This window comes from Filicampus tigris, chromosome 4, assembly GCF_054856515.1.
Source record: "Filicampus tigris isolate MCC_2025a chromosome 4, RoL_Ftig_1.0, whole genome shotgun sequence".
NCBI lineage: Eukaryota > Metazoa > Chordata > Actinopteri > Syngnathiformes > Syngnathidae > Filicampus > Filicampus tigris.
In genome coordinates this window covers 29051581-29071034 of record NC_141220.1, presented here as the reverse complement: position 1 = coordinate 29071034, position 19454 = coordinate 29051581, and the positions used below count along the sequence as shown (strand labels likewise).

Genomic DNA, 19454 nt, shown 5'->3' with positions numbered 1-19454 from the left:
CCACAGCAAGACAAAGGTTAAAGGTTTTCTTGGTGAAAATGGCTTTAGTATTCAAGTATTTCGTACAAAAAATATTTTACGCTACACAAGAAAAAGTGCATTCTTTTTCCAGGGGGAAAAAAATAAAAGGCTTCACAAAATGAAAGTCTTAACTTTTCACAAAAATAAAGACCTCAAGTCTCTCAAGTGCAAGAATAAAGCCAGAACCAAGAACAAGAGTTTTGTTTTAAGTCCTAATCTCGCACAGGTCGTGGATAAATAAATTCATTACAGGAATCTCACGAGACAAAAAGTTGTAGGCTACATTATGAGAAGAACTTTTTCTTTTTTTTTAATCTTTTTTTTTTAATAAAAATAAAGTTGTAAAATGACAAAAGGGCAGTTATACGAAAGCAGGGAAATTAGGGAAAAGGAAGTGCGGGTGTAGCGTTTGGCCGTGTTCTGCAGTAGCAGTAACCGCACGCTCATTGTCTCGTTGCAGGGAATCCCAGAATGAATGTTGCAACGCCTGTAGGCAAGACATCGGCAGGAAACGAGGGGTGGCCTCGCACTTACTACAAACACTATGCAAATTCACCAGGTACTTGTTCCTAAAAGACAGTTTTAGGAACTGCCGCCATGGATGTCGTTGTACAGCAATCACATCACAGCAGGGATTGTGTTGGCTAAAGGCAAAAATATTACAGGAGGGGAAGTCAACCCCAATATATTTTTTTCAACAAGATATTCCCAGCAGGCCCACTAGTTGAAACAGGGCTTTCTAATAAATATTGCCTTTGTGGAATAAGAGTTAATCCACCCATTTTTAGCGGCCATTTTGTCACTTCTGTCGCCTGAAAATGACATTACAGTTTGCCAGGGCTCAGGTAACAAACAATCACAGCTGACCTGTTTTCTGAAGATGAGCCATGACTGGTCGTTATCTGAGCAACCGTGATGTCGTTTTCAGTCGACAGAAGTGACAAAATGGCCGCCCCCGGAGATAGATGAAAACGGCTGGATTAACTCTTATTCCACAAAGGCAATATTCATCAGAATGCCGTGTTTCAACTAGTGGGCCTGCTGGGAACGTATTCTCGAAAAAAAAAAAATGCGTTTGGGTTGATTTCCGCTTTAAGGAAGTTGATGTCAAGTTGCAGACCGCACAAGTCCTGTGCCACACCATCTCCAGGCATGGCATGAGTTCCCAAAGCCAATGAGTCACTGCCACACTCGACTTGGTTTATACGCAAGAATCTTGCTTGAGAGAGATACAAAATTGGGAAATCGGGGTGTTCTGTCGAGTTTGGGCTTCTTTTTCGGGACTAGTGGCGGGACAGACCACAATGCTTATTTTCTTCGACATTGTTTGTCCACTTGTTACCTGCCGTGTACGTGACCAAGTAGCACCTTCGCCAAGCCGTTTGTCTCCAATGTAGCTGTACAGATTCGGCCCGAGCTACGCAAACCGTATCGACTTTAGATGTAATCGTGTCGCGAGAAGAGCTCAACTCACGTTCGGCACGACCACAGTATATCGCATATCCTCGTTTAGCAAATGTTTCGAGCGTCTTGTAAACAATACAGCTATTTCCATGTTAGTTTCAAACAAATATCACACCTGCCTGCTGGTCGCATCTGTGATTGGTGCAACGTCCGCGGCCCGGAGGTTCGTGTAACTTACGCTGAGTGATGCAAGCTATTTTGAATGAAAGAAACGTGAAAAATAAATAAATAACACACACATACTATAGCTACTTCTTTTTTTGGGAAGTAAACAAAATGGTTTTCGGACTTTTCACCAGTCCAAAATATAACTACACGAACGTTATTACTTTGTGATTGGATGGTCGAGGGCACAGAGGCGGAACTTCCGCCTCCTAGGACTGCTTTCCACTGACACGACACGTGGCAAGACTAAAAATAGATTCGCTTTCGGGCTCACGTATACGAGGTCGTATTTGCCGCAATGTCTAATTTGGCGGATCCGATCAATGGCATCATTGATAGGTGGCATAAATGATGATATTATAGTCGATCGCCGATCTTGCATGAAATGCAAAATGTCGACCGAATTCTTTCCAGTCCCTCGGATGGGTGTAAAGTCTCTTGGTGGACCCGCGTCCACCGTCTCATTGAAGGCAATTCCAGGTCAAACAACAAACTGCGGTTAGGAAATGGGGGCGTTCCCATAGAGTTTGATCTTGGCAAACACTACGGTGATCTTCCGTAAGGCAGCTACAATCTTTTTGGATAACCTTCCCAGGCAGGTACCGTTGCTGGCATGCATCTTAGGATCCACTGGATTGTCCCTCGAGTCCTCCAAGGGGATGGGATCGTTTGGGGCCCGGGGGGTCTCCGGAATAAGGGAGTCGATCCGGGATGACGACGATCGTTCATCAACTTGGCACCGCGTCTCCTCGTTGGACAATTTGCCGAGGGAGCGCTCGGACTGGCGGCTGCAAGAAAGGCAGCGATGGAAAAAAGGGTGCAGCAGAACCTTCTGGGAGTTGACCCTCAGATTGGGATCCAGGTCCAGCATCTTCTTCACAAGTCGGACAAAGAGCTGCTCGGTGCGTTGCTGTCCCACGACGCCCTCCATGACCAGCTTCAACTCATCCAGGGAGTTGAGGATAAGCGATCTCCCGCCTTTGGGCTGGCAACCCGTCTCCTTGGCGAACTGTTCGGGTGACTTGAGCCTCCACCTGTGCACTCCGTCGCACTCCTTGTGGAAGTACTGACCCACTTCCTTTCCGCGGTCCAGCACGTAATCGGCCGGCTGTCCCTGAGTGTTGGTGACAAAGTTCAGGATGTCGTACTCTGTCCTGCCGGGATACAGCGGCTGGCCCGTGGCAAGCTCCACGGCGACCAGTCCCAGTGACCACACGTCCACCGTCTCGTTGAAGGGAATCCCCAGAATGACTTCGGGCGCCCGGTACCACAACGTCTGCACGCAATCTCCCGGCACGATATCCGACACGTTTTTGGCCAGGCCAAAGTCGGCCAGCTTGACTTTGAGTGGCTGCTGGCGCCGGTCCACCACCATGATGTTCTCAGGTTTGATGTCGGCATGGACGAGCCCCATGCTGCTCATATGGGACAGCGCGGTGGCCAATTGGTGCACCACGGGCCTTACTTGCTGGATAGAAAGTGCGCAGTGATGCTGCATGAACTCCCGCAGGTTCTGGTCCAGGAGTTCAAAATTGAGGCAAATGTTCTCTTTGTGGAAGAAGAAGCCCTCCCACCGGACGATGTTGCACTCGTCGGGATCCAGACCCCACAGTTGCTTCAGAATGGAGATCTCCTCCTTGGCTTCATTCACGGAGTTCTGGTGGTTCTTGAAAACCTTGATGGCCACCATGGTGTTGGTCTCGATGTTGCGGCACTTGACCACCACGCCGAAGGTGCCCTCGCCAAGGACGTCCTCCACTGTGTGGACCCCGCCCAGAGTCACCCCTTTGTACATCTTTAAGTCGTCTGCGCAAACAAAGAGTGCAGACATGTTAAATAGCGACGGCTTTTGGGGAATATTTAAGGATTTTGACTGGCTTACTTCCCACTTATCACCGCATTAGGTGAATCTGCACAATGCCAGAGGATATCTGTGAAATCCTTCATCACGTCGAGGTATATTTTGTGGGGATTCTATTCAACGGTTATTTGTGGTATGATTCACGCCCGCTGCAACACTACCGCCACGGTTTACGACTTATACTGCAACGTTTGGTCCGCAATCGCAAGAAGCAAACGTGGTGGTGGTCTGTGATGTCGCTGTAGTCAAGATGTGGTTCATGATGGACTTTTTTTTTTTTTCCATGGTATCTACCATTTCTGGAAATGTATCACGTTCAAACTCAACGCTGCCCCCCTAATAGGAAAATCCGGATTATTTTCTTTTCAAACACGATTTTACGATTACGATTTCTTTGTAAAATAAAAAATTATGAAAAATGAAGTATTTTGAATGTCTTTTATTTAAACTTCATTTTTCTTTCTTTGAACTCAAAATGCCAGTCAATTCAATTTAATACACACAGAACAATCCATTGGGATTAACAGCATTTTACTTACACAACAGATTTCAGATCTGTTCTTAATTAAACCAATAATGAAAGAAGAAAGTGCATATACCATCTGAAACGAAATCATCAACATGAGAGAAGGTAGACAGTCAAGTCTGTAAACCAAACAGTGTCAGCAAGTCATTTTGCCAACTAGCTAGTGACTAGCCTTTCGCCTTTCTCCCTGGTCTTACGTCAAACATAAATCAATGATTAGTGCAAAACTGTCACTCAATAATACATTGCACTGTCAAGCTTAAGTACGAACGCATAGTCCAGCTGGACCAGAGGTCCGTTGCAGAGGAGAAAAAAAAAGGGACGACTTTCAGACGTTGAGTTACTTGCTCAGGGGTTCTATTGCACATGCGGGGCACACACTACAGATCTATTTTTGCCCGATTTATTAACGAAACGGCCACTTGTCTGAGCAAATGGCAGAATCGCCGGTAGCCATAGATAGTCGTCGTTGATTCGGACTGCGCGCTCGTGCGAGGAAGCGGAAATGCAGAGGAAACTACGGCGGCTTAGATACACCAAAAATAACAAAATCGAACGTGCCGATTGGAACGTTTTGAACATCGTTTTATCCAGAAAATTCGGTTACGGTTCAAAATCGCTTAATCGAGCAGCCCTAGTACTGGTTAGCGGCTATTATTATCAATCAACTTTGGCATGCTTTATTTTGCATCTATTGACATTGTGCACATGCACTTAACATCTCTAATTATCGACACAATAAATCAATCTGTCTGTATGACTCAATTACTAACCGTGCTCCCACACCTACCAGTCTGATTCATTTTGGGCTTTCTGCTGACGGCCGAGCCAAATGCGATGCGATGAGGTCGGGCTGAAGGTCCGACGTAATGCACATTGTTGACCTGTCGTCGTTATTTTCGCGCTCGTCATCATGTACCCGCTCGAGCTCGTTTGCGCCTCAAAGATGGGAAAGTGACAACCGTTGTCCTTTCTCTGTGACATCACTTTCCAAAGCGGAGTGTCTGACATCAAAGAATGAGGGAATTTATGAGTTATCAACAGCTAACGTGCCACCACGTAGCACTGATGTCATTGCAATGCGTTTGACATGACAACGTCGGCCAGCGCTTCAGCGGCGTCACCCTGGTCATGTGACTCACCGACATGAGCATCGCCATGGAACCGATCAACCAATCAGTTGGCTCATTTGAGCCACGACATCGACATCTCAACTAATGCCAAGACGAAAAGCACATTTAAAGACACGGCACCCTCAACTACAACCTCCCGCTACATAGCATGCTAGCGGTTATCACATGAGAAATCCACATTGACAGTCTCCAGCCAGTTAGCTCGCTCGCTGTTAGCACGTTAGCCATCTTCTGCGACATCACCTGCAATGTTTATCATTAAATGGAGAACAGACGACGACATTACGCTGTAGCTGTCAGCGCAGTGGCACGATAGCTTTTAGCATGCTAGCTGACGGTGCTCGATCAAGTTGCGTCACGCCGCTGGCATTGACTCATCAGAGCGTGAGGGAGATTGAGGCTCTCCGAGAGGAAAACGCCAACAGCTGATGACACTTCAAAGCCAAACAGACAAGAATATGCATATATTTACTGTCGATATATGATTTATGATTAAGAGGATCAACAGAGTGAGGAAACTCTTTCAAGTTGTTGCTCTCTCTCACAGTCCGTGTCAACCAAGCGTGGGCCGAGTCGGATTGGGAAGTTCTCAGAGAACAGCGACTTAATTCTATTTTTAATGCTAGTATGCAAATGAGTCTTTCATCTGTGACACTTCCTCAGAGCTCAGTAACCTTCAACCAACTTATGAGACCTTTTTATAATGAAGTCTGTGATGTACTTAATTGGAATTTATTCTCAAACGATTCAGTAGACCATCTGGCTATTTGCTAAAGCTAAGTGGTTGCAGTCGGTTTGAGTTGACACCGATGGCTGCTAATAACGGCCGCATCTGACGATGTGTCAAGCTGATTTGCTAAAGTTTTTTTTTCTCTTAGCCTCTGAGGTCTGTAGCAGAAAGTATGGTGGTTTGTGAGGGACAAAAGGTATTAAAAGTTTTCATGACTCAATGCGGGATTATTCTTCGACACTATCGTAGACCGTTTTGCTAATGAATTAAGCTAATCTACGTCCCAGGGGAATTTCTTCTTTTGTCTCGCTTAGCCCAAGAGGTCCATACGTGCCTCCACCAGGAAATACAGTGGCCCTCATGGGACTAAAGCCGTAAAAATCAACATGTGGGTGTTACATTCAGGACTGTAGGTGTCCCAAAACCTCTGTCCTAATATGTGTCTTTGATAAGACAGGTTTGGAATGGCTCTCTGAGTAGCTGGATACAGCATATCGCGTATATGAATATCATATAATGAACGGCAGCTGTGCCAGCAATTAGCATTGTCACCCCGGGGCGCTACATCCATCTGCCAGCCGTCACCTAGCTGTGCTAGGAGGAGGTCACCGCCAGTTTTCCTGGAGAGCTAGCTGCAGCCAGCTGTCGCCATGGTGACGGGCTTAGTAGGGGGTCTAGCATCTCGGCGGTGGCATCCATTAGCGTGGAGACTCTCCGCAGACGCCACCGTCCACGTGACGAACATCTGGATGTTGTTACTCACACATTCTCAGAATGGTCCGCTCCTTAAATCCGCAATAATCCAAATTTTATGCAAATTCTGCAAACCTGCAAACCATTCACAAAATTAGGAGGTGTGGAACAATAGTTTAAGACTTCAAAAGACTGGTGGACCGTAAGATCTTAAGGCTGCTCAAGATGATAGACTGTCATACTATAGGACTGTAAAATGCGAGACAGATAAAAGGCGTTGAGACTGTAAGACTAAAAACCTGCTAAAAATGGCAAGGCTTTAAGACTACAAAACATTGTAAGACTGCTTAAGATCATAGGAATTCGAAAGACGTTAGGGCCACAAGACCGCTCAAGTCCATTAGACTGCCTAAAACCTTAGGACCATAAGACGTTAGCAGTTCTTAACACTAAGACTGGAAGACCATAAGACTGCTAAAGAATATTAGACTGCTTAAGGTTGAAAGTCTTTTAAAGACCAAGTCTGCTTAAGACTAAAGACTCTCAAAAAGACACAAAGGGACTGCAAGACTGGAAAAGACTGTCAGACCCAAAGACCGCTATAGCCTGTTAGACCGTAAGACCGCTCATGGCCTTAGACTCCAGAGCACTAAAACGGCTGAAGACAGCAAGACGGCTAAGGACAGCAAGGCCATAAGACTGTACGGTTATAAAACACCTTAAGATTGCTTCAGACCATAAGAGTGCTAAGACCATAAAAGTGCTTCAGACTTCAGGGCCGTAAGACTGTCAAACAGCTTTCGACTTTCAAGAAGACCCGGCCGGACACTGGAAGACTCTCAGACCATAAGCTGTCATGTGTATTTAATTGTAGACATGAAAGCATATGAATAGAGATCTTTTTTTGTCATAACGGGGCTGCAGTCGGCAAGTTTGAGGCTGACGCAGAAAATTGAAATGAATTCTAATTCATGTTTAAGGGCGACAGCAGGCGCGGTTAGCGAGCAGACGTTAATCGCCATCAGAGCTAATCAATAGAGGCCAGCTAATCACGCACATCAGCCCACAGCAAAGCCTTGATGTTGTGTCATTAGCTGGCACAAGCGCGTAAAAAGCGTACACCATTCAATCAATCAATCCTTTATTCATATAGCACCCTTCATACTTAAAAAGCAACACAAAGTGTTTCACAAAATGGGTGATAAGGCTACACACGCACACACCCACTTAGCTCCCCCAAACACAAAAATTCAACTAAACACACACACACAAATAACTTATTCATAAATCCACACTTTGAGCAAACACATACGCTTACGCATATATATATATATATATATATATATATATATATATATATATATACACACACACATTTGGCCAAATACAAACACTAAGGCCTGCACACACGTAGCCACACGGAATCTCACGCACACAGACTGGCTGCTAATGAAGACGTTAGCAAGTGTCACATGGTGATGCTGGTGAGGAGCCTGTGCCGCCTCCTCCCTTCAGAAAAATTCTCTTTAAGCGCATCAGTCGCCGCGGTGGAAACGGCTAAAGACTGTACGCATGCTAACGACGGTGTCCCTACCCGACTCTCTGGCGATCTGCACGAAGGCCTCAACGCCGCTCTCTCCGTAGTTGCCTTCAGAGGCCAGCGTGGAGACGTAGTTCCAGCCCATTGCCGTGACGATGTCCAGCATAGCCTGAGCCTGGTACGAGTCCGGAGGAACCACACGTGAGAAGAAGTCATAGCGAGTGTTGTCACTCAGCTCCGGGGCCGTCGAGGCGTAGCTGATCTGAGGGATCTGGCGGGGGGGGGGGAAACCAAACGAGAAGCTCTTTGACTGGCACTTCCACCGTACACCGGTGTGTCAGTTCCTAGTGCTGACGGAATGAGGCGTCAGGAATGAAGAAGAAAAGAATACGTTCTTTTTATTTGCCCGATGACTGAACTCTGTCAACTAGTCGACTATATCACAATCCCGGCGTAGTGAATGCTGCTTCAAAGTTCCTCGGTCGGAAACAAGAAAAAGTTGCATTTTTTCATGGCTCAGTCACCATTATTATTATTTGTTCAGTGTTTCTCTTCCATCTTCCAGGTGGGGGATCCGAGATTGTTTTTTGTTGTTGTTGTTTTTGTTTTCACGGCTTGAGCGGTATGACAACAAAGAGGCCAATCGCTGCGTGTAAAACAAGTCAACTTTTTGGCCATTTCGCCTTGCGGAAGCCAATCACATTCGAGCATACTACGTCACACAGCATCCTGTTCACTCGGCGGCTTTTTTTTTTTTTTTACAGTTCTTGAACTTTACCAAGACAGCAATATTAATAGCATTAGCATAATGTGCAAAAAAGTTGGCTTGTTTTATTTTCGCTTATTTTCGGAGCGAACGGGCGGATTGTTGTTGTTGAAAATCTGCTTGAGGCTGCCTATCAGCTGCTACTGTCCGGACTATGCGTGCCCTGGCTCATTCCATTCGGTTAAAGTCATCAGAGTAAAGTTTTTTGTTGTTGTTGTATTGTGCTGTATCGGTTGATGCAGTCATGCAAGGTACACCAGCATACACGGTAAAAATAATTCTCAATATATTCATAAATAATGTGTTTTGCATTTTTAGTAGGTGTAGATCATTTGGACTCGATCAGGTCATAAGTTGCGCTCAGGCTGAAAAAGCGTGGCTACCCTTGCTCGAGAGTCTCAGACTCAAATTTGTAAGACAGTAAAAGTGATCAAGACAAAGTCTGTAAGACCAAAAGACGACCAGAGGATTGTTTGAGACTAGCAGATGGCTATGACTGCTATAGACACAGATCGGAAGAGCAAAGTACAATGACACTGTTAAAGACGTCCACAACGTTGTGGAGTTTAAAGTTCCAAGCAACATCCGCAATATTGGGGAATTAACGTTCCAATTCACAACCATAACATTGTTGGCCGGACTTTCCAACTTGCAGTATTTCCACGACGTTGTGGCGTTGACTTTTGAGGAACTGATTTTCAGGATGGCAGGAGGGTGACATCATGGCGGCGTGGAGGCGGGGCGTTCGATGACATCATCGCTGCGGCGGTGCGTTCAATGACAAGGCGACGTGAGTCACGCTGACATTTTGGGGTCAAGCTGCGGGCGTGCGGGATGTGATGCCGGCTGACAGCCGCCGACTGACGCCCGGCCGCCGTCGCTCCCGTGACTCTCCCGCCAGGGCGGCCGTCTCGGTTAGCGCTAGCAATGAGCGAATGGCACAATTGCATGCGCCAGGAAGGAGGAGCGGGCGTCGGGGGGGGGAGGAAAAACTCTCCGGGCGCCCCGCGGCCACGCGGGATGATGAGGCGCCGAGACGTGACGGCTGGAGAACGTGTGGGCGGCCGAGGCGCGATGCAGATTCGGCGTGAACTGCGCCCACAGACACCGCAACAAAACCAGGAAGAAGAACATCAACAAGAGCGAGACCAAAAACAACGACGACAATCAAAAGGATAAAATCGCGGGGAACAGCAAGAAGAAAAAGAAAAAATGAAGAAACGAGAACAGAAACGATGAAGGACAAAGAATGAGAACAAGAATGACAGGAACAAAAACAAGAATAAAAAGAAAAATGAGGAAAATGAACACCAACAAGAATAACAACAATGAAGAACAAATAAGAGCAAGTATGAGGAGAAAACATGAGGAACAAAATCAAGAAAAGAACAAAGCGACGAACAAAACAGACGAGCAACAAGAAAAACAGGAAGAAATGCAAGAACGTGATGAGGAAAAAAAAATAACAAGAACAATCTGAAGAACAAGAACACAAATGTGAAAAAGAACATGATCACCAAGAAAAGAACAACAAGATAAAACATTTGAAAAAGTGGAAAAGCAGAAAGAAAACAAGAATAAGATCAAGAAGAACAAAAAAAAGAACTGGACCAAGAACAACATTAACAAGTAATTAATACTTAAATAAAACTTAAGTGAAGCACTGCTAACAGAAAAAAATCAATTTATTAAAAAAAATGGGCCGGCATTTTTTGGATGTTTTTTTCCACAGCTTCAGAGTCGTTTTCCCCCTCAAAATTGATTGACTTTGGAATTATCCAAACGTAAACAAAGACTCAGTCGAAACTTGAACACGGCATCAAGGCGAACACGTCCTTTACGTCACTCTTCTTTTAAACATTCTTAACGTGCTCGTATTTATTACGAACAAGAGCAAACGTAACGAGTCGCGGCGCGACACTTCATTCGTGAATCAATAAAGTGTGTGTGCGTACCAACGAATCGATCAGTGTAAATGACAACAAAAGTGACTTGATGATCCTACTGACCTGTGTCCTCCAGGATGACGCGCTTCTGTCGGGAAAGCTTATCGACCCCCAAACAATCGGATCCATTTGGGAATGATTCAAAGTTTGTTTTTTTTTAAACAACCCAGAACAAGATAATGGACATAAGATCTGCTAGCGCGCGGCTCATTAATGAAGTGCTTTTGTGACATCGGTCAGACAAAGTCGTTCGTCTTGACGACGTTTGATGTAAATGGCCTTTCACGTTACACTTGGCCGCGTCATTAAAGTGAGCCAACGCTCGATTGTTGCGCTAATTAGCAGACGTTAACTGCTTTTCAACACTTGAACAACGCTCACATGACGCTTTAACGCCAAAATGAAACTGGCTGAAAATCGCTAAAATTGTCATTTGGCCACATTCACGGCAGTCCAGCTGGTCAATAGAGGGAGCTATGCTAAATAGTTCAAGGATGGGTAAAGTCGTTTCATCTCTGTTGTCTGATTTCGGGATGTGCTTTCATTCTGGGGCACACAAATCTTTAGCCATTGACTCTTGGTCAAAGTTTGACATACACAGCAGCTCCTCTTCATGGCAACAGCTGCAGAGAATTGCATTTTAAGGCCCTGATGCACCAAAACCACGTTCACCAACAGCGACAGACGCTTCCACCCCGTGGCCTCCGGCCGGCTGTCGGCGCGTCACGCTGGCAAAGCACACCGCAACGACAGACGGCGACGCTGACCATGAAAGTGCCTTCTGCGCATGCATAAGATGTAATACCCTTCCATACCATCGGAGGCGGTAGTCACCATGGCTCATGGTTAGAAAACTCCAACCGGAAAGATGTTGGCCGGGGGCGGACTATAAAAACGTAAACAATGCATTCGGCTCTATTCTTCGCTCACGATGAACTCCCACGCGAAGTAAACCATCACGCTCTTGACGCGGTATTGTGAAATACTTCAATTGTCAACCCTCGCTCTTGTACTTGAAAGAAGATGAAGGCGGCGGAGGCGTGCTCACTGTTTTTTCCGCCTTTGTCACTTCCCGTTGGTGCTCCGCGCGCTGATTTGCTAGCTAACAGCCAATCAGAGTGAGCAAATGGTGACGCCGATTCAACATGCGTAAACGGCCCCCGGACGCTGACTGACGAGTTTCGACACTACGACGGTGGCCACTGCGCCAATCGGACGGCGCATTCAGACGCCACGACGCTTCACCACCTCCGACGTCGCTTTGGTGCATCAGGGCCTTGGCATTCGTCGGACCCTTACGATGGTTGGAAAAGGGAGATGCCATGTTTGTCGGCCGTTACGCCTCATAAAAATGTCGACCGAGTGCTCGATTACGTTCACGCCGTGCATTTATGCGTCGTTATTGTGACGACTAAGTGCTGGATTGCCTTTGAAAATGGTTGCAAAGGTTGAAAAGCAACAGCGTTCTTGCTTGTTAGCAGAGAGGAGGTGAGGGAAGTTGTCGGAAGAAGCAGATCTTCTCACGCCGCGAAGATGTGCGAACATTGCAACTCGTTTTCACCCGGCAAGCGACACTCCACGCTAACGCCGCACAGCCTGCTAACATGGGCACGCCACCATTGCGAGACTATCATCCGCAGCAGCCACCTTGCCAGCATCACCAGCTAATTTTAGCTACTAATTCAACTAATAATTAACAAACAACAAGGAGGAGACCCCATTCCTAGATAAAGACTCTTACAGCAGATAACGGTCCACTATAGAATACATAAGAAAGAGCAAGTACAATGTTTACAACTTGAAATGAAGCATTCTGGGACTTCACATTTAGCATTCGTGTCTGGGGAGTGACATCATGTACGCGCCATCTCACGTTTGGACCACATAAAAAATAATGCAGGGAGAAGAGAGACTTGCGTTTTCAAGTTAGAAATCCAGTCATCACTATTTTGAGTGTGTCAGCTAAAAAAATCATTATAAGGTATGTTGCACAACTTGGTACTGTTGACAAAGTGTTATCTGGCTTCAAAAACCTACGATGATGTCCCAAAAAAATTCAATCTTAAAGGGAAAGACCCACAGGGCTGTGTGACTGTATGGGGTCCCAAAATGTAATTATTTTTAAACAATGTATATTCATATAAATATTAATCGATATAGTTAAGTATATAAACAGAGACAGAGATATTTTTTTAATGAAAACAAAAAGTAAAAAAAATTGCCATTGGCCTTGTTCTAACTTATTGCAAGTTTTTGGTGATTTACAGAAATTTGACTTTCACCTGAGCAACTTTTGTGGGCTTTACAGTTGGGAGATTTCCAGTAGCCTTGTTTATCAAAAATAAATGAATAAATAATAAATGCCGGTAGTCTTGGTTTAACTTGTGCAAGTTGAAGGGTTTTTTTTCGAAAATGACTGTATATTTTAACCCGTGCTTTTTGAGGGGATTTCAGAGTGGGGGGGTGGGGGTTTTACAGTCAGGAATTTACTACAGTGTTATTTCAACAAACCCCCCAAAAAAGGACAAATTTGGGGCGGCACAGCTTTTTTTTTGGGGGGGGGGGGGGGCTGAGTGCTCTATTGTGTTGAAGTTACGTCTACCAAATGCACACACAAGTGATATCCTGGAAATCGACAAAAAGAGCAAAATTCCGACCTCCCCTGTAGGGCGTGTTGGGAATTAAAGACACGCCATGAGGATTAACTTGACGAGATATGAAAATGAGAAGCCGGAGTCGACTAGATCATTCATTGGATTGTAATTCAGCAGAGTAAGGCATGTGGCTATAATCTACTTAAAGGAAGTATAGACGGCACTTCTTTAGCAGGAATGTTTCTTGGCGTTCCAGCTGCACATCAAAAAACACTTTGCTAGGTTTAGCGGCTAGTTGCTAACTGTTAGCCGCTAATGCTAACATGGGTGTCAATCCAATCACAAACAATCGTGTCAAACTTCAAAATCTTGTAGAAAGACTGCGAAGAAGATTGGCGAGCTGTTTTATGTACTCGACTCTTGTAGCAACACTGCAACGTTTAGCGACTAATTGCTAATTGTTAGCCACTAATGCCTACCATGGGCATCAACTCAAACAAGCGTAACAAACTGCAGAATCTTGTCGAAAGCTTTCCCAGAAGCTGTTCCATGTATTCGACTCTGTAACAACTGTTAGCCGCTAATGCTAACCATGGGCATCAATGGATACACAAACAAGCGTGACAAACTCCAAAATCTTTTAGAACGTCTCGTTTACCTTCCCAAACGACATACGTGACAAGGGTCCCTTGGCGTTACCTTGAAGAGCCGGAGGATGTTGGCCACCATGATGGAGACGGAACTGGCCGCCGCCCCGATGACGCCCACCACCTTGTCGGGCTTAGCGAAGACGGGCGTCTGTCCGTTGGCGCAGCGCACGTCGCCGGCGTCTCTTTCGATGAGCGCCTGCACGAAGGTGAGCGACTGCTCCAGGGCGTGGGTGTCTCGCGAGCACGTGTCCAGGACGCGCGCCCCCAGCGTGACGTTGGGGAGCAGCTCGGGGTCTTTGTTGACCAGGTCGATGGCAAACAACATGGCCTCCAGACGGTGAATGCCCTTCTCCTTCTTCAGCTCGCCGCAAGGCAGCCCCCGCTCGCCCCGGGCGTGCACCGGGAACAGGCCGCCCAGGATGATGTCCCCGTCCAGGCGGATGGAGTGAGCGTACTCCTGCTGCGGGTCCGCATTGGGGGAGGGACCGGCGGACCCCGGCAGCCAGCAGCTCTTCATCATCAGAAAAGGCAGGAAGTAGCACCTGCTGACCGCCATCTTGGTGTGGTCACTCGATTAGTCGACGAGCAGCCGGCCAGAGGGACCATGGGGGCCACCCCACTCTTCCGAGGATCCAAAGTGGAGGGTCTCACACCTAAAAAGCCGGTCCCCCGCGTTCTCCCAAGGTTCTGGTTTTGTTGAAGGACATTTTGGAGGCAGGATCCTCTTCCTGAAACACGAAAAAAACTAACTGGGCAACTTTTGGGGACTTTAGGTTTAACCTGCTCAACCTTTGAGAGATTTTTTGGAATTACATTTTAATCGTCTGACTTTGGGGTGGATTTGGGGTCATTTCATTTGAACCCGCGCAACCTGTGAGGGATTTTCTGCAATTGTACATTAACCTATCCAACATTTGGGGGAATTCACCATAGCCTTGTTTGAACAAACAAATAAAAGGAAAAATATACTGCAGTCTTCTTTCAAGTGGTGCAACTTTTGAGGATTTACAGTACTTGTACTTTAACCTAAAACTTTCCTGTGCTATAATCTAGAACACAGGTGTCAAACACAAGGCCCGGGGGCCAGATCCGGCCCACAACATCATTTTGTGGCCCCTGAAGGCAAATCATGTGCGTGGACTTCATGATTGTAGCAAATTATCTTCACGTTTAACAACACTGAAGATACGAGATATTGCTAGCATTTTTCTTATCAATCACTCATATTAAAACAATTTGAAAAACAGTCGAACAAACAAGCATTTACTGGTTTCAAAGCTAGCTAGATTTCAAAACTAGCGATCCATTAATTGGTTGTGTATAAGTGGTAATATAAGGCATTTATATGGGTTCACAGTGGAACGGCCCTCCACGGGCCACCATAACTACGATACAACAAAAAGAGTTTGACACCTCTGACCTAGAACTATACTCAAAAGCATATGTTCTTTATTGTCTGTGAAGAACAACTACTGAGCAAATGTCTACTTCCACAAACTCCATACTGCCCCCGGGTGACCAAGGTGCGTACAACAAATGAAGCAGCACAACGTTCATTAATTGGAAAAGGAAAAATGTGATCAACAAGATTTATTTTTTATTTTTTTACATTCCATGTGTAACAGAGTTACTTTGGTACTGGGGTGATTCCACTTGTTTAGACATAATGGCTCTTCAATAAAAAGGGTTACAAATGCAATGATGTCATTATGTAGGTTTTGATGCAGCAAACTATTATAGAGTGCTTTTATTTTCTTATCGAAAAGCCATTACAAATTTGGAGCTGCCCTCGATTTCAACGGGGAACGATGAGCGGAGTGTTTTGAGTTGTAAGCGTGGTCACAGAATGAATAAACTCGTATCTCAAGGCACCACTGTCCTCCCCTCCTGAGCAGGGACTTTTCTCAGCCACAGTGCATCGCCCTGGAACTACTTTGAAATCTTTTGAAATTTTGACATTTCGACAATAGCAATCCTTGCAGATCTTAACGACCCTCCCAAAAGTTGCGCGGTGTTCAACTACTGGGGACAATGAGGCGTATCCAAGTGCCTTGTTTTTGTAGCCTTACGTCACTAAACAAAAACATTCAGTCAAACCTTAACATTGAGTAATTTGGTGGTGGTAATCAATAACTTGAAAATTGACCGAATGGTGCGTTCACGTACCTCTCTCGTCCCCTGTGCAAAAGTAGCCGGAGTTTCCCGCGCCGTTTTTTCTTGTCTCTCCTGCCTTTCCTGCTCCTTTCTCCCGCCACCGCGCCACGAAAAACAAAAACAAACAAAGACAAACAAACAAATAAAAAACACTTTGGTACGCAAAAAGAAAAGCGGAGAGGACGTCACTCCTCGGACTCCGGACTGCGTACTGGAAGAGAGGGAGACTGGCTCGTGCGTGCGCGTGGGTGGTGGGCGCGAGACAACAAGCGTGTACGTAAAGTGACGCGCGCGTGCACAGGTGGCTTGAAACCAAACGCAGCTTCTTCCCGGGAAACGCCAGAGCTACGCGGGCGCCCCGCGAAGGAATAACGCTGCAATTACACAAACTGGTTTGAAAAAAACTGAGGCAGCTGCATGGAAATGCAGTGATAGCTGCTGCCCCCTGCAGGTTGCACTGTTTACACATACCTTATTGCTACCATTTCATACGGTTGGCATTTCATGTCATAAAATCCTAAATGCTACGTGCATCATTTGTCACTAGTAATACTAGCACCCAGTTGTCAACTAGTGCACCGTTTAGCCGCTGTACCAAGATGGAGCTTTCCGACTAGATGGGCCAAAAAGGATAGGCGTACGTGCGCCTTATAATGGATATGGAAAATGTATACAAACATACATTTAAAATGAAATTCAAAATAAAATTTTCATTTTTTATGTATAGATAAACTAAGTCAACATTTGGTTCTTATGAGTTAATGAAATGTAATTTTTTTGAAAACATTTGAGAAATATGTAAATTTAACTAAGCAACATTCTTTGCAATAACTTGGTTAAATTAAATTGAGTTGATTTTACTAAAACATCATTTTAGATGTAGATTTTAGATGTATTTTAAGTCATTTAGTAAATTTTTTACAAATACAATTTAAAATAGTGCAACATTCTTGTAAACCGTAAAAACAGTACAGTTAACATTCAGTATTTATAACTGTATCAAATTGATTGATTGTGGGAATTAAAAATGAAAATTTAATATTTCATTAAAATAGCCTACTGTAGAATTAAAACCTATCAAAAGAAAAATAGACTTCATATTTTTTAACAGTAGCAAATAATTGGTCATTTGTACACCAAATAAAAAAAATATTTGCTGCAGGTTTAGACACATAGAACAGGAGGACATAGAGAGTTTGCATTTTGAAATGTGTATTATATACAATTTGTTGTGAACTTGTTCCGGTCAAAGCTGCCTGATGAGCACGGCGTAGGGCCGGATGGCTTTCTCGACCAGATCCTGCTCCTGGTCCTGCGTCAAGCCGTCGGGAACGGGCAGCAGCCAGTACTTGCCGCCGTTGTGCTTCTCGCGGTAGGCCGGGTTGACCCGGTTCTGCATGACCACGCGGTACTTCCTGCCTGTCGCTCGCGACTGGAACGTCTGTGTGTATTCCACCGCGTGCTCCAGATACGGCGTCGAGTACACGCCGCGACCGTACTTTTGGCCCGGACCAGGCTGGCCCCCAAAGACAAAAAAAACCCAAAACGGATTTAACTAACCAAACACGGAAATGTACCCAAAAATAAAAAATAAAAAAGATTGCCATTCAAACACGTTCATAAAAAAAAAAAAAAAAAACGTCAAAATGGCGGACAGAAATGCTAATGATAGCTTTAACTTACAAATACTCCATTACGCAAACTACTAAAAGGGTCATCTTGATGAAAATTAAGATGAGAACAATGTGGGCCTGAAGATTGAATCTTGGAGTTCAAGAATTTAAAGTAGATGTATACACGTAGAGTATAAGTCTCACAAAGTCACAAATGTGCACACAAAGACGGTGTCCCTGAACACAGTGTGGAAAAAAAAAAAAAGAAGCTTGAATGGCAACCTGGTAGTTAGTGACGATGATGGCCCTGGCTCCGCTCTTGGATGTGCCGTGGTAGGACACGGGCCATTCTCCGGGTTTGGAGTAGGTGGTGGTGCTGTGGCCGCGCTCGCCCAGCCACACGTTCCCGTCCGGGTACTTATCCCGGACCTGCGGCGCCCAAAACACAAAGGCAAGTTACCCTCCTAATAACTGGGCCCCAATGCGGGCGGACTGCGATATCCAAATCCGCACCGCTATCGAGATCCGAACCAAGATCCAAGCGCACGCACGCCCACAGGCAAACCACACAACATATACACGTTACACGCGTGGTGTCACAATGGTCACGCGCAGGTCAGACACGCCCACAGTAAGAAGCGTCACACACACCCTGGCGGCAAACAAGAGTGTCGTGCACGAGTGCCGACCTTGAGAGCAAAGCGCAGCCATCCGCAGGGCCTGCGGTAGACTTCGCCCCCTCGGTAGTAGGTGCACGTGTCCTTCAGCTTGCTGAAGTCGAAGTCGAACCGGCTGTCGAAGAACTCGTCCTCGTCGATCACCAGGCCGTCGTCACCCGCGCCGCTTGCCGTGCACACATTGGGAATGGCATTTTTCACTGGCGCGCTGGAGTGCGTTTGGACTCTTTGCTTAACGCCACTGACTCGCCACTTCTAGCAGCCAGCGCAAGGCCGCAGAATATTCTGGAGATTGATCACGTACCACTGTCGAGTCGCGAGAACAGTTTTAGCAAAATCAAAAGTAGTTTGCGTTTTTTCTTTTTTTTTTTTTTCCAAACCGCCCCTTTCAAGTACCTTTTATTCATAGTTGCTTCACACGCAGCAAAGCGGCCTAATGTCACCGATATGTGGCGACGGGCTCACAAACGAGGCAAAGAAGTCGCCAACACTGCTTTGGCTGGCGCATGCAGCCAGCCAGCCAGCCAGCTTCACTAGGCCAGATTTGGGACTTTTTAGAAAGTCCGAAAGATCAGCTCAAGATGCCAGAGGCAGTTTGAAGAAGTGCCCATCTTCAATGTTGTGTTTGGATCTGGCGGGGAAGTTACCTGCGACCCATGGCTGCCGACACGAAGCCCTTGACCGACATGGGCAGAGCGGAGGCCAGGCACGGGCCGTGGCCTGACACGCGAGCCTGCCGGGAGGTCACCGGAGTGTTGCACAGCACCGACAGAGCCTCCAGGCGGATGTCGCTGTCCACCATCTTGATCCCGACGAGCTCCGCTATGACTTTGAGGTCGCGTTTGTCAAATGGGTTGACCTTTGACACCAACGGGCTCTTATAGATTCTCAAAGACGCATGTGTGTGCGTGCGTGCAGGTA

The 19454-nt window shown here is 45.9% G+C and overlaps 3 protein-coding genes across 5 annotated transcripts in view; all 3 read right to left on the bottom strand.

Annotated features, from left to right (window-relative positions):
* The window catches only part of LOC147149356 (metabotropic glutamate receptor 8-like), a 28664-nt gene extending 12179 nt beyond the window's left edge, over positions 1 to 16485 (bottom strand). For 2 of the 3 annotated variants that reach the window (XM_086027089.1, XM_086027088.1), the window contains exons 1-3: positions 16256 to 16485; positions 14139 to 14817; positions 8188 to 8404 (exon numbers count right to left, since the gene is read on the bottom strand). In XM_086027089.1, coding sequence (XP_085883215.1) covers positions 8188 to 8404; positions 14139 to 14645 — 724 coding nt within the window. In that variant the 5' untranslated portion in view covers positions 14646 to 14817; positions 16256 to 16485. Of the gene's footprint in view, positions 1 to 8187; positions 8405 to 10908; positions 14087 to 14138; positions 14818 to 16255 lie in introns of those variants that run through there. The other variant, XM_086027090.1, reaches the window with a different exon arrangement.
* Positions 1072 to 7888, bottom strand: LOC147149357 (homeodomain-interacting protein kinase 2-like). Its single transcript, XM_086027091.1, has 3 exons — positions 5180 to 7888; positions 4828 to 5041; positions 1072 to 3456 (listed from the first exon to the last, which is right to left on the bottom strand). Exons 2-3 carry the CDS (start codon positions 4838 to 4840, stop codon positions 2150 to 2152), a joined length of 1320 nt encoding a protein of 439 aa, XP_085883217.1. The 5' UTR covers positions 4841 to 5041; positions 5180 to 7888; the 3' UTR covers positions 1072 to 2149.
* Positions 16486 to 17438: 953 nt separating the features above from the next.
* On the bottom strand, positions 17439 to 19430 carry LOC147149355 (uncharacterized). The gene is made up of 4 exons (XM_086027096.1): positions 19181 to 19430; positions 18546 to 18699; positions 18139 to 18285; positions 17439 to 17759 (listed from the first exon to the last, which is right to left on the bottom strand). Exons 1-4 carry the CDS (start codon positions 19333 to 19335, stop codon positions 17490 to 17492), a joined length of 726 nt encoding a protein of 241 aa, XP_085883222.1. The 5' UTR covers positions 19336 to 19430; the 3' UTR covers positions 17439 to 17489.
* Between the last annotated feature and the right edge of the window lie 24 nt (positions 19431 to 19454).

Excerpts from the sequence above, each read along its gene's own strand:
- LOC147149355 (XM_086027096.1), bottom strand. The coding sequence starts at position 19,335 with ATGGTGGACAGCGACATCCGCCTGGAGGCTCTGTCGGTGCTGTGCAAC. Across the intron at positions 18,700-19,180 it reads TCGGCAGCCATGGGTCGCAG|CGGCGCGGGTGACGACGGCC; the intron begins GTAACTTCCCCG and ends GTGCACGGCAAG. Across the intron at positions 17,760-18,138 it reads TCATCGTCACTAACTACCAG|CCTGGTCCGGGCCAAAAGTA; the intron begins GTTGCCATTCAA and ends TTTGGGGGCCAG.